Source organism: Alosa pseudoharengus, unplaced genomic scaffold, assembly GCF_046254945.1.
Source record: "Alosa pseudoharengus isolate Yale_2024_CS ecotype anadromous, Long Island Sound unplaced genomic scaffold, YU_APseudo_1.1 YU_APseudo_1.1_scf_24, whole genome shotgun sequence".
Lineage (NCBI taxonomy): Eukaryota > Metazoa > Chordata > Actinopteri > Clupeiformes > Clupeidae > Alosa > Alosa pseudoharengus.
The window spans coordinates 4,440,206-4,452,705 of record NW_027468689.1 but is presented as its reverse complement, the minus strand read 5'-3'; the positions used below and the strand labels follow the sequence as shown (position 1 = coordinate 4,452,705).

Below are 12,500 nucleotides of genomic sequence, written 5' to 3'. Positions count from 1 at the left end.
AGTTATATATTTTCATTATATATCTCAACATAAGTGGTTTAGCTCACAAAAATATGGCAAAAGTCAAAATATGGCATTTGCAAAAATATGTGAACCCATGTAGATAATTTCTTGTAGCACCTCCTTTTGCAACCATTACTTCAACCGAACGTCTTCTTAACCCATTAGCCAGTGTGTCACATCTGGTTCTGCGGATGTTTGCCTACTTCTCCTTGCAGAACTCAGCCAGTTGAGAGAGGTTGGAGGGTCAACTGGCATGTACTGCCCGCTTCAGATCTGGCCAAAACATTTCTATTGAATTGAGGCCTGGACTTTGACTAGGCCAATCCAGAGTACAAATTCTCTTGATCTTAAGCCATTCCTTGGTCATTTTGCTTGAATGCTTATACTGTAGGGTCATTGTCCTGTTCTTTCTTGAGAGCAGAGGCCTCCTTCTAGACACCCTCCCGTGAGCGTTTTGTCTGATCGTAGACGCATGTAGATTTATTCCAGATGCTGCCATTGAGGTCTGGAACTCTCTAGAGGTGATGTGTGGGCTGGCTTTTCCAATTTATTATCTTTCTGGTGCATCTTGGTCATATTTTTGATGGGCATCCACTTCTAAGAAATGTTGCTGTGATGTTGAATGTCCTCCATTTGCAAATAATTTGTCTTATTTGTCTTAAATCAGGGGTGTCAAACTCATTTTGGTTCAGGGGCCACATACAGCCCGTCTGATCTCAAGTGGGCCGGACCAGTGAAATAATTGCAAAACATCCTTTGACAACTCCAAATCTCCAGCTTAGTTTTTTTCAGTAGGCTATGCTTTACCCTTCAGCCTACATTTGTAGCCTACATAATCACAAGGGATATATTAGATTATTACACATTTATTCAGAGAGGCCAATGAAATTGAAATAAAATGCATTTCACTCTCATAAACAACTGGTTTATTTTTATATTTGAGTGGATAGGCCTACATTTTTACATCTGACCACCTGAACCAACTCACCACACTAAACTCAAATGGGAGCTATGAAGAAAGTTAACATTCTGCCTTAAAAATGTAAATGTGCAAATGTATGAAAAATAAAATGAATTTAACAAACATAAGTTAGCAGTGCATGAGCAATACGATCAACTGATACGATTAGGTTACATCAGATCAAATAATTTTGTAGGCTAGGTGGCGGTGCTGTGTAATAGGCTATCCACCATAAAGGCCAGATCCTGCACCCATTCCGGGCATTTAAATTGCTACTGGTCTGCCTTTTCTCTCCAAGAACTGTCCAATTTCCTCTCGTAGTTCAAAGAAACGCTTGAGTACGGCACCTCGGCTTAACCACCGTACTACAGCGTGGTATGGTAAGCCAGACAGAATGCCATTATCACTAAGAAAACAGTCAAACTGACGGTGAGTCAGACCTCGCGACCTGATTAAATTTACAGTTTGCACAACCACACTTTAACATGATCCAAGTTTAGTGTTTTACAACACAACACTTCCTGGTGCAAAATACAATAAAATGCCCAAACATCTTGTCCTCCGTTTGCAGGCTGCACTTTGTCTCTGAATTTTGTCGCAACGCCTGCTTTTCTCCCGACAATGTAGCCAAACTGACAGCACAGGACCAGTCAACTCCGAACAATTTTTTTTTGAAAATTCATAACTCCTCACAGGAATGGGCTAGAGATTTTTTTTTTTGTTGACATCGTCAGAAATGTATTCTCTACAAGTCTGGGCCGGATTAAACCATCTAGCGGGTATGTTTGACACCCCTGTCTTAAATGGAGCTGGAATCTTTTAGAGAGGGTCTTGTAGCTTTCCCCAGACCGATGGGCTGTCACTCATCCTTCTGTCCTCGAATATCTCCTCTCCTCTTGGCAATGTTTGATCTCTATGGGTGTACCTTGCCACTACAGTGGTTAGGTGGAGTTCCTCTCTCTTTTAATAATGGCTGCTCAAACCCTTTCCAAAGGAAGTCAATTTGATTATGCTTAATTGATTATTTCAGCACCCAAATATGTTTTACATTAATTGCAGCTGGGGGCTCACTTGCTTTTGTACATACATTAATTCCATATTTTATTATTTTTTTGGCTACTCTCACAGTTCCCTCTAAACAAATCCATGCATTTCATAAAGATACACACCTGACAGTTCATATAAAAAAAAATAAAAAAAAATGGTGATGAAAATCATAATAAAACACCAAACTGTTCAAGGGGTTCACATACTTTCAAACAGCACTGTGTGTGTGTGTGTGTGTGCGTGTGTGAGAGAGAGAGAGAGAAAGAGGAGTGAGGAGAAAACAGATGTCAGGAGGAGAAGATTTTTACAGGGCAGCAACCCCATCAGCCTCAATGACCAGTACATCATATCATCATATACACAAGGAGTGGACAACTCTCTCTCTCTCTCACACACACACACACACACACACACACACACACACACACACACACAGACAGACAGACCGACACACACACACACACACACACACACAGTGGTGCTATCTAGGGCATGTTATATGACACATCCGTCCTGATGCCATCAGGGTCAGACTCTGGCTGATGACTAAAAGAAGAGAAGGGTGCAGAGAAAAGAACACAGGAGGACAACAGACTGAGGAGAGAGAGAGAAAAAGAGGAGAGAAAGAGAGAGAAAGAGAGGAGAGAGAGAGAAAGAGAGGAGAGTGAGGGGATGTATGTGTGTATGACAGAGAGAGACACACACACACACAGACACATCAATTGTTGAAGCGGCGTGTGTGTGTGTGTGTGGGGGGGGGGGGATGGATACATGTTCAAATTATTCAAAAAAGGGTATTTTCTTTTCATCTTGTACCAAACATGGCTGGCCTGGATTACAGGCAGGCCATTTTAACACCTAGACCCTTCTACTATGAAGCAATACTGATGTAATATGTACGGAAAACAGTCTCAGATATATTCATTTCAATATTACCTGAAAATAAATTATCTTGATGGCAACACAGTTGTTCATAACCTGTAGATACCATTCAGCAATAATTGTGCCTTTCCAGATGTGCAAGCTGCCCATGCCATAGGCAACTAATGCACCCTCATACTGCCCATGCCATAGGCAACTAATGCACCCTCATACTGCCCATGCCATAGGCAACTAATGCACCCCCATATTGCCCATGCCATAGGCAACTAATGCACCCTCATACTGCCCATGCCATAGGCAACTAATGCACCCACATACTGCCCATGCCATAGTGGCTTAAAGCCTTAAATGTGGCTTCTTTTTTGCATGGTAGAGTTTAAACCAGCATTTTACATTACATTACATTACATTACATTACATTACATTACATTTAGCAGACACTTTTTCACAAGGGATTAAGTGCCTTGCTCAAGGACACAACAGTGGAAGCTGGGAATTGAACCAATTTGTGGATGGAGTGTCAACATGTGTTCATAGAGACGGCACTGCATAATTAACTTGAATACAACAGTTTTTAGCAAATTAGCGCAGCGTGGTTATGACGCTAACGAGATTTAAGCTCAATTTAGTACAATTTGGAAAATCACTGTGTGGTGTTCAATGTTGATATTGTGGTGGGCCGCCACAAATAAGTCAATGTATGGGAAACACAGAATAGCATGTAAAATGAAGACGCGCGGTGTACACTGTCTGCGGCTGGGCGATGGCACTGTTTATGCTTTGTTTATGTTAGTCAGGCCGAGAGACTTCTCTGGATGCAATGCATATTGAAATGATACTATTTGCAATAGATGATGAAATCCCTAAATTCTTTTGCAAATTCACATTGAGGAGAATTATGCTTATGCTGTTGCATTATTTGTTTCTTATAATATGTGATTTGTAGATCACAGACCACATTCTGTTATTACTGAAATTTCAGTGTCCCAATTTTTTTAAAAACAGGGTTGTACATTAACATCCCCTACCTAAAAACACATACTGATCATCCTGGCACACACAAGACACACACACACACACACACACACACACACTTCCTGTCCCTCAAAAGGACCTCATATTCTTTTGTGTGCTGGTGTGTGTCTGTTTATTAGTGTATCTGGATCAGTGTGTGTGCCTTTCTGTGTATATTCACTCGTGGCTGTGTGTGTGTGTGTGTGTGTCTGTGTGTCCTAAGGCTTCATTAGATGCTTAAGAAATGTTATTTTGACAGACCATATGGAGATGGCAGAAGCAGAGGATGTGAAACGGTGTGTGAAAGAGACAGAGACAGTGGGAGCGAGAGAGAGAGAGAGAGAGAGAGAGAGAGAGAGAGAGAGAAAAGACACACACACAAACGAACACACAAACACACACACACACACACAGCCAGACGTGAATTTGTAAGGACCAAATACACACACTGACAGCTGTTGTATACAAAAGTTGTATTTCCCAGTTTCAATTGGAACTCCCCCTGGACTTGTAACTCTTACTTGTCCACTCATTCGAGCTGAGAACCTCGAATTCGAATCCAAGACAGCAGTGTAAATAAGAGCCGCAGATATGCACTGTTTATTGGCAGTTCAGTTCTATTTGTGTTCATTAAATCTGTCATAGAAACAATGGTGTCTGACCTCTATCTATCACTATGCTGCTCGACGTCTGTTTATGTAGAATACTGTGTCGCTAACAACAGTTAATTATTAACAAATGGTTAGCATGTCATTTTCACAACTTACAAGTGAAATGTAGTCAACTGTGGTCAACCAGGGGAATTCCCAATTACCACATATATGGCAAGTAGATGGTGACATGGTTACCTTTGCCCTCTTTGGTCTCGTCACGGATCTTGGTCACAGCTTCCAGACCCTCCTCTTCAACATTCCCAGCTAGGAAATGATGAACAGAAGATTACTCCAACACCATCATGATCATCACACACACACACACACACACACACACACACACACACACACACACACACACATACACACACACCTGAAGATAACTCTTCAATGCCATCATCATCACACAGGTGATACTTTCCAAGGGCATCGACATCATCATTACAAATATTTAAATTCAGAAATCTGAAATGTCTTAACTCGAATCAGAAAGTAGAGAAGCCATGAGGTGAAAATCAGAGGTCAAGGTAGAGGTCATGTGACCGAGATCAGATAGGTCATGTGACAGGGGTCAGATAGGTCATGTGATAGAGATCAGATAGGTCATGTGACAGGAGAATCATTAGGGGGATTCGACTTGATCGACAGACCATCTTAGGCTGACTGCATAACGTGATTATTTCTGAGATTCTGATACATTTTCAAACCAGAATTGTGCATACGTCATGGTTGAAAACATATCAGAATCTCAGAAATGATCATGTTATGCAGTCAGTTTAAGACGGCCGCAGGGAGCTACATCAAGTCGAATCCCCCTAGTAGAGAGGTCATCTGACAGATCAGAGAGGTCATGTGACAGATCAGAGAGGTCATGTGATTGAGATCAGAGCAGTCATCTGACTGATAAGCATCATCAGATAGGTCATGTGACAGATCAGATAGGACATGTGACACAGGATAGAAGGATCATGTGACAGATCAGATAGGTCATGTGACAGAAATCAGAAAGATCATGTGACAGATCAGATAGGTCATGTGACAGAAATCAGAGAGATCATGTGACAGATCAGACAGGTCATGTGACAGAAATCAGAGATATCATGTGACAGATCAGATAGGTCATGTGACAGTGATCAGAAAGATCATGTGACAGAGATCAGAGAGATCAAGTGACTGAGATGATTAATCAAAGAGATCAAGTGACTGAGATTATTAATCAGAGATCAAGTGACTGTGGGAGTGGCGGCGTACCGATGATGACGTGCATGCCCAGGCCGGTCAGACTCCGCGCCACCTCAAAGCCCATCCCTCTGGCGCCACCTGTCACTATGGCAACCCGTCCATGTTGGCTGGGCAGAGCTGTGCAAAGCAGAGGAAGACGAAGAAAAAAACACAAAAGATTTGGTGAGCCTTTCAGGGCAAGACAAGACGTCATCACAAAAGGTTTCCAGGCTTGTGCAGTGCAAAGGAGCACTCAGTTCTTCTGTGACATCACAATAGGTTTCCAGGCTTGTGCAGTGCAAAGGAGCACTCAGTTCTCCTGTGAGGTCACAATAGGTTTCCAGGCTTGTGCAGTGCAAAGGAGCACTCAGTTCTCCTGTGACGTCACAATAGGTTTCCAGGCTTGCGCAGTGCAAAGGAGCACTCAGTTCTCCTGTGACGTCACAATAGGTTTCCAAGCTTGTGCAATGAGAAGGAGCACTCAGTTCTCCTAAGGCATCACATGAGAGGTTTCCAGGTTTGCACTGTGAAAAGGTTCATTGCAGCAACAAGCCTCCCTCCAGAACAGTCGGGTCAGAGCCACATGGGGACCGACACCACCACAGACGCAGCCTGGTTGTTCTGGCCAGTGAGAGACCTACGAGAGTTTCAGTATGTGTTCAGACTCAGTGATCAGAGCCATAGTTAGTACCTGTTCTTCAACCACAGAACCACATAAAGCCTCTGTTCCTAATACACAGAACCACACTCAGTATGTGTTCTACAATCACAAAACCACACTGTCCCACTGCACTCAGAATTCCAAAGACACAGAACTCAGTGTCTGGGTCTGGTGTGCTCTGCAGTGCTGGTGTGGTTGTTGTGTATTGGGCCGCTGGTCGTTTCGGGCTGGTCATGTGATGTGAGAAGATGGTCTGGCCTGTGTATTGGGCCGCTGGTCGTTTCGGGCTGGTCATGTGATGTGAGAAGATGGTCTGGCCTGTGTATTGTGACAGACATTTGAGCTGGTCACATGATGTGTCTGCGCTCCATCCAGTGCTGCCTATCCTCCGCAGCTGTGACCTTCAAATGACCTTGAGTGGCTCCTCCAATAACACACACAGTGGTCATGTAGATATTTAGATGCCCCCCTCCCATAACATTAAAATTCCTCCCTGTGATGTGATTGTTGGGGTGGGAAGGCTGCGGCTGTGGCTAAAGGAAGATACGAGGGAAGAGACCTTCAGCACACCCCCACCCCCTCTATGACCCTCCTCCACTGCATGTTCTGATTGGCTGTGCAGACGACCAGGCAGCCTACTTAAATGAATGGAGGTGCTCCTCCTCAGATCAAGGTTAAGTGAGCAGAGGTACTTCTCAGATGAAGGTCAAATGAGCGGAGGCACTCCTGGATAAGCGTGAAATGAATGGAAGCCAGGCTGTGCCGCTTAGATAAATGGAATGATAAGCATGTTTACACAAAGCCTGGCATCCGCCGGCAACAAGAGCCCTCATCGCCACGGTGATTGCAAGGGCCATTAGACTGAGGACACTCTGATAAGGAGGATGAGACGCGCGCAAACACACACAGATAGGAGAATTGCACACACACACAGATGGGAAGGAACATTGAGGAGGCTGCCCGCTCTGTAAGTTCACTGTTGGGAGCGCTGAGTTATTGTCCAGCTCATTCAGACCCAAAAATGACCCAACAGCCTGAGCAGAACATTGTGATTTACAATCACAAATGACTCATTAAATAGCCACATAAATAAAAGCCCTTAACCCTAGTGTTCTTCTGCCCAATCTGAAATACTTCTACACAACCCCCAGTGCTTCTAGCCGCACTGAAAAACTTCTACCCCAATTGAAGTACCATTGTCCTTATTAAACCACCTTTACCCTAACTGAAGAACCTTTACCCCAACTGACGGTGTTGGGGGATTACATCACCACTTCCTGTGGCATTGTCTCCTCCCACCCCCATGTCCTGAGGAGTGTGTGGTCATCCTGAGGAGTTTGCAGTGCACCTCCCCGCTGCTCTCCTCCTCCGAGAAGGGGAGCAGAAATAGTCTGACACCATTTCCTAAACTGTGTCAGTAATCCATGGAGATGACGCCATGTCTGCCAAACTCAGACCAAACTTCCCTCGTCCAGTTACTTTACAAAAAAACACAGCAAGTCACACCAATACTTAAAAACCAACACTGCAGGCATTAGTTTAATGATTCAATATGTTGTTAGGACAGATTAATTGGTAAAAAATGTGAGACATACAATGAGGTTTAATAAGACTAATGAGTTTGTCAGTCATATAACTCTACATACACAATATACAAATACAAAGACACTTATTCAAGTCCTTCAGTAGTCTGTCAGAAAAGCAACGCTGAAGTTACCACTGCAAAGAAAAGGCTAGAACAGAGGTAGAAAAATAGCAATTTTATGACTTCAGGACAGTACACAGTGAGGACACAGTTAGACGTAGTGGGCAAGAGGACACATTTCAAGAGCTACACTAGAACACGCTACACGGCTGGCCCCTGTGGAGGTGTGGTATCTTTGTGAACTTCATGAATAAAGGATAGCACTTACAGTTATTTTTTAAACTTCTTAATGGGGTGATAGAGCCATGACGTAGCGTTGTCAAGGCGGCAATTTCACTGGATCTAAACAAATCAATCTAACCATAGTAGTCACCATAGCGGTGGCTTTTTCAATAATTTTACAACGTTTCCAAGACGTTAGTATATTTTTATACACTGTAGGAATCACATATTACAATATATATATATATATATATATATATATATATATATATATATATACACCAACAAGATCAAATTTGTGACTAGCATGGGTTTAGCATGGGTTTTTCCTCCGTAAAAGAGACCTGCATGTGACTTCACAGCATGCTGATAAAATCCTTAAATGGACGTGTCTTGGCTTTATTTTTGAGGCAGAAAACGTCACTCTTAACAGCCGCCAGTCTTTGATAAGACGTGAAATAGAGAGAAATTTAGTTTCTTTCTATTACACCTGCCTGGGACTCCGTGTTATGTAGCTAAGCTGCTGTATAGCAGGTAAAGCATGTTTAAATGGCTATAGCCTACATTTAAAACAATTTATTAGCTAGAAATGATGTCACATGTCTACATTCAATGCTATTTAAGCCACTTCGAAAGTTTGTTTAGATCCAGTGACACTGCTGTCATGGAAACTGAACGTCACACACGGTACTCAACTAAAAAGCTTAAAAAAGAACTGAGCGCTACCCTTTATTCATAAAGTTTATATTGATGCCCAGGAGGACTCAGCACCTGGTTGAGATTATACTAAGGTGTTGAGCCCATTAGTCCAGTTTTTTACAAAGTATCTTTGTCCATTTGAAATTGGTCTGTGGTCTGTTGTCCTGGCATATGTTTCAGTTAAATATTACTGATGGGCCCTGATTGGCTGTCTGTGCAGATTGACGTCCTTCCAAGCCAATCCTGACGGGTCTTTCTCAGACTCTGTGTGGTTCTGCTAAACCAATCCGGTCATTTCTTTGTCAACGCACGACAGCTCTGGCTCATAGTGGGTTCTGGTGTTCTCGTAGAGGAACACCTGCTGGTCCACGTGCTCCGGGTCGAGTCGGTTCCGTTTCCCCCACAGTGCGCTGCCGGCGGGTCCAAAGAGGCGGTGTGCTGGGGCACTGGTCGCCGGGACGCACCAGTACTTCTGCAGAACCCGGGGCAGCATGGGGAAGAGCAGCGTCCGGTCAGACCACCAGCGGAGCGGGTCCTCGTTCAGCCCCAGAACCTTCTGGGCTTTGAAGTTGCTGAGTTCCTCCTCCGCCTGGGCCTGGAACTCCTCCTGGGAGTCAGCTGCGCCCGACTGGCAGAAGATGACCGCCAGCGGGTTGGCGGTGGCGCCTGAGTCTGGAGGAGCTTGCTTCTTATTGGGCGGCTCGTCGTTGGATGGCGGCGAGGAGGGGGTGTGTCTCTGGTAGAGGGCGGCGGCTTCCTCCAGCACGCGTGCCTCCACCTGGGCGCGCTCAGACGGCGTCAGGAAGGGCAGACGCTTGTAGCGCGGATCCAGGAAACTCGCCACCTTCAGGAACATGTCCAGCTCGGCGGGCCGTGCGTAGGCCTCGTCCAGAGCGCCAGCCACCGCCCGCCGGGCGTCGTGCAGCTCCGCGGGGTCTCCCTCGCTCCTCCGCAGGGCTGTGCTCTGGAGCATGTGCAGCACGGGCTTCAGCATGCTGATGGTGGGCCGGGCCCCGCCCCCGACGACGCCCCCGACGACGACGCCACCGACGCCCCCGACGACGACGCCACCGACGCCACCACCGCCACCGCGGCAGAACATGTCCGCCGCCGATCGGAGCCCCTGCAGCATCCTGAGCAGACCGTCCAGCAGAGTCCACTCGGCCGCGCCCAGCAGCAGCGTCTGGTTGTTAGCGTCGTCCAGAAGCACCGAGGTGACCGCCGGCTGGTTCTCCCGGAGACGCTGCAGCATGGCGAGCGTGGAGGACCAGCACCCGGGACGCTCCGTGACCAACGTTACCACGGCAACCCCCCCCGCCACCCCCTCCGCCGCCCCCTCCGCCGCCGTCGCCGTCGACGACCGGCTCTGCTGCTGCTTCGTCCGCTCCTGCAGCATGTACGACGCCACCACCGACTGCTGGAAGTAATCGACCAGCCGACGGCAGCGGGACAGAAGCGCCTGAACGCCGGGCAGCAGGAAGGCGTCGTTGACCCCGCGGGTCAGCTGGTCGGCGAAGCAGGGCACGAGTACGGGCAGCTCCAGCTGGGCGCAGGCCTTGCGCACGTCCGGCGATCCGCAGGCGATCGTGGCTCCGCAAACGCGGCCCGTCACGCCCCACTCCATGAAGACCTCGTAGAGCGCGCGCGTGATGCCCTCCGCCGGACTGTCCGCCGGGACCTCGAACGTCTTCAGGCAGCGGCTGAGCGCTCGGAGTCCCGTCGCCGCGGACGACGCCGCAGACGATGACATCGCCAGCTGGTGGGCGTAGAGCGTGACGTAGGAGCGCCCGTGCGTCTCGCTGCGCCACTGGTCGGCCGACACCCCGCAGCAGCTGAGTCCGGCGAGCTCGGCCGCCACTGCCGCGCGCACCTGCTGCTGCCGCTGGGGGAGCGCGTGCGCCACGAGCTCGGCGAAGGTCGGCGGCGAATAGCGCGGCTCCAGAGTCCGCAGCAGCGCCTGGAAGAAGGGCTCGTCGGCCGTGGCCAGAGGGTGCAAGCCCTCGCACAGGAAGCCCAGCACCGCCGCGGTCACCTCCGCCTGTCGCCGGGCCTCCTGGGAGTTCTGACGCGTGCATGCCTGTAGCGTCCGCTGCTGATGCTGATGCTGCTGCGTTGTCATCGTCGTCTGCTGCTGCTGCTGCTGCGTCTGATTGGGCGAGTCGCCGGTGCTCTTCTCGAACTCCAGGAAGGCGTCGGCGTGGTGCCGCTGCAGGTGGGCGTACAGGTTGGTGGTGTTGCCCGAGTAGCCGATCTGCGCCAGGCAGAGCCGGCAGTGGGCGCGTTTGCCCACCTCGTCCTCCTCCATGTCGAAGCCGAAGTACTTCCACACCTTGCTCTTGGCGCGGGGGTGGGACACCAGCTGAGGTTCCACCTCCACCTCCTCGCTCTTGGGCTCCATGGTGACCGTCAGCCAATCAGAGTGGAGTTGCTCCAGTGAGGTCGGCCAATCAGATCAGAACGGCTCCAGAACCTGCCAGACACACACACACACACACACACGTTGACCGGATACACACACAGACGGGGGGACACACAGTCAGATGCCGCCCATAACTGTTAACGGTCGTCATCCCACCATCATCATCATCATCATCATGTTACGCCATTATCATCATCACCGCCGTCTATCAAATGGTCGTTTGCAATCATTATCAGCCATGCGTCGTCATCATCATTATCATCCTTCTCTTCGTTTCATTACCATGGCATGCTGTGTGGCAGGTTGGGGAGCTCTGTATAGTCTCTAACAACAAGACGATGGCAACACACACACACACACACACACCAACAATTAGTCTAAACATCCTCATGGTACAACACTTCTTCAAAGATCAGATTTACTGAGCGGCTACTGGCAGAGGTTTGGAAGTCCTCACAACCAAAACGAGTGGTTGACACTGTAACAGACAAGTACTATACACAGACATGTTTCAGTAACTACACTGGTCACACACAGAACGTTTTGTAAATATTTTGTCGGCTCAGTAACGGAGCTATTCCAGTGTATGAGTCCCCCAGTACAAGAAGCCCTTTGTAAAGGGATTTCAGTGATTAAAAACTGTGGATTCACACACACACACACACACACACACACACACACACACACACACACACACACACACACCAGAAATATCTGGGTTAGAGGTCTTCTACACTTTTACACAACCAGAGATTATCACCCCTCACATAGGCCCTACACAAACACACAAACACAGAGCGAGAGAGAGAGCGAGCGAGAGAGAGAGAGAGAGATAGACATTTCCGGTTTGTCTAATTTAACTTTACCCTCAAATCTATATAAACGTTTAACAAGTATCTAACATTCAGGATATACCTTAAATGGCTAAACTTACAGGAGGGGCGTCACGACACAAAACTCTTGAGTTATTATCACACGTATTTTTCTAATGTAGCCTAATATGAGTAGCCTAGACCTAGACTGCGCTGCCTAGCTAAATAGTTCATTATACATGCTGGCCACTGCTTAGCTAT

At 47.4% G+C, this 12,500-nt stretch overlaps 2 protein-coding genes across 2 annotated transcripts in view; both read right to left on the bottom strand.

Annotated features, from left to right (window-relative positions):
* Positions 1–12,500, bottom strand: part of dhrsx (dehydrogenase/reductase (SDR family) X-linked) — a 25,596-nt gene that overhangs the window by 12,813 nt on the left and 283 nt on the right. The window contains exons 2-3 of the mRNA XM_076302873.1: positions 5,812–5,919; positions 4,756–4,824 (exon numbers count right to left, since the gene is read on the bottom strand). Coding sequence (XP_076158988.1) covers positions 4,756–4,824; positions 5,812–5,919 — 177 coding nt within the window. The remainder of the gene's footprint in view (positions 1–4,755; positions 4,825–5,811; positions 5,920–12,500) is intronic.
* Positions 7,955–12,500, bottom strand: part of LOC143142149 (E3 SUMO-protein ligase ZBED1-like) — a 4,774-nt gene continuing 228 nt past the window's right edge. Inside the window, exon 2 of the mRNA XM_076302872.1 lies at positions 7,955–11,478. Within this exon, the coding sequence (XP_076158987.1) occupies positions 9,286–11,406 (2,121 nt within the window). The 5' untranslated portion in view covers positions 11,407–11,478 and the 3' untranslated portion in view covers positions 7,955–9,285. The remainder of the gene's footprint in view (positions 11,479–12,500) is intronic.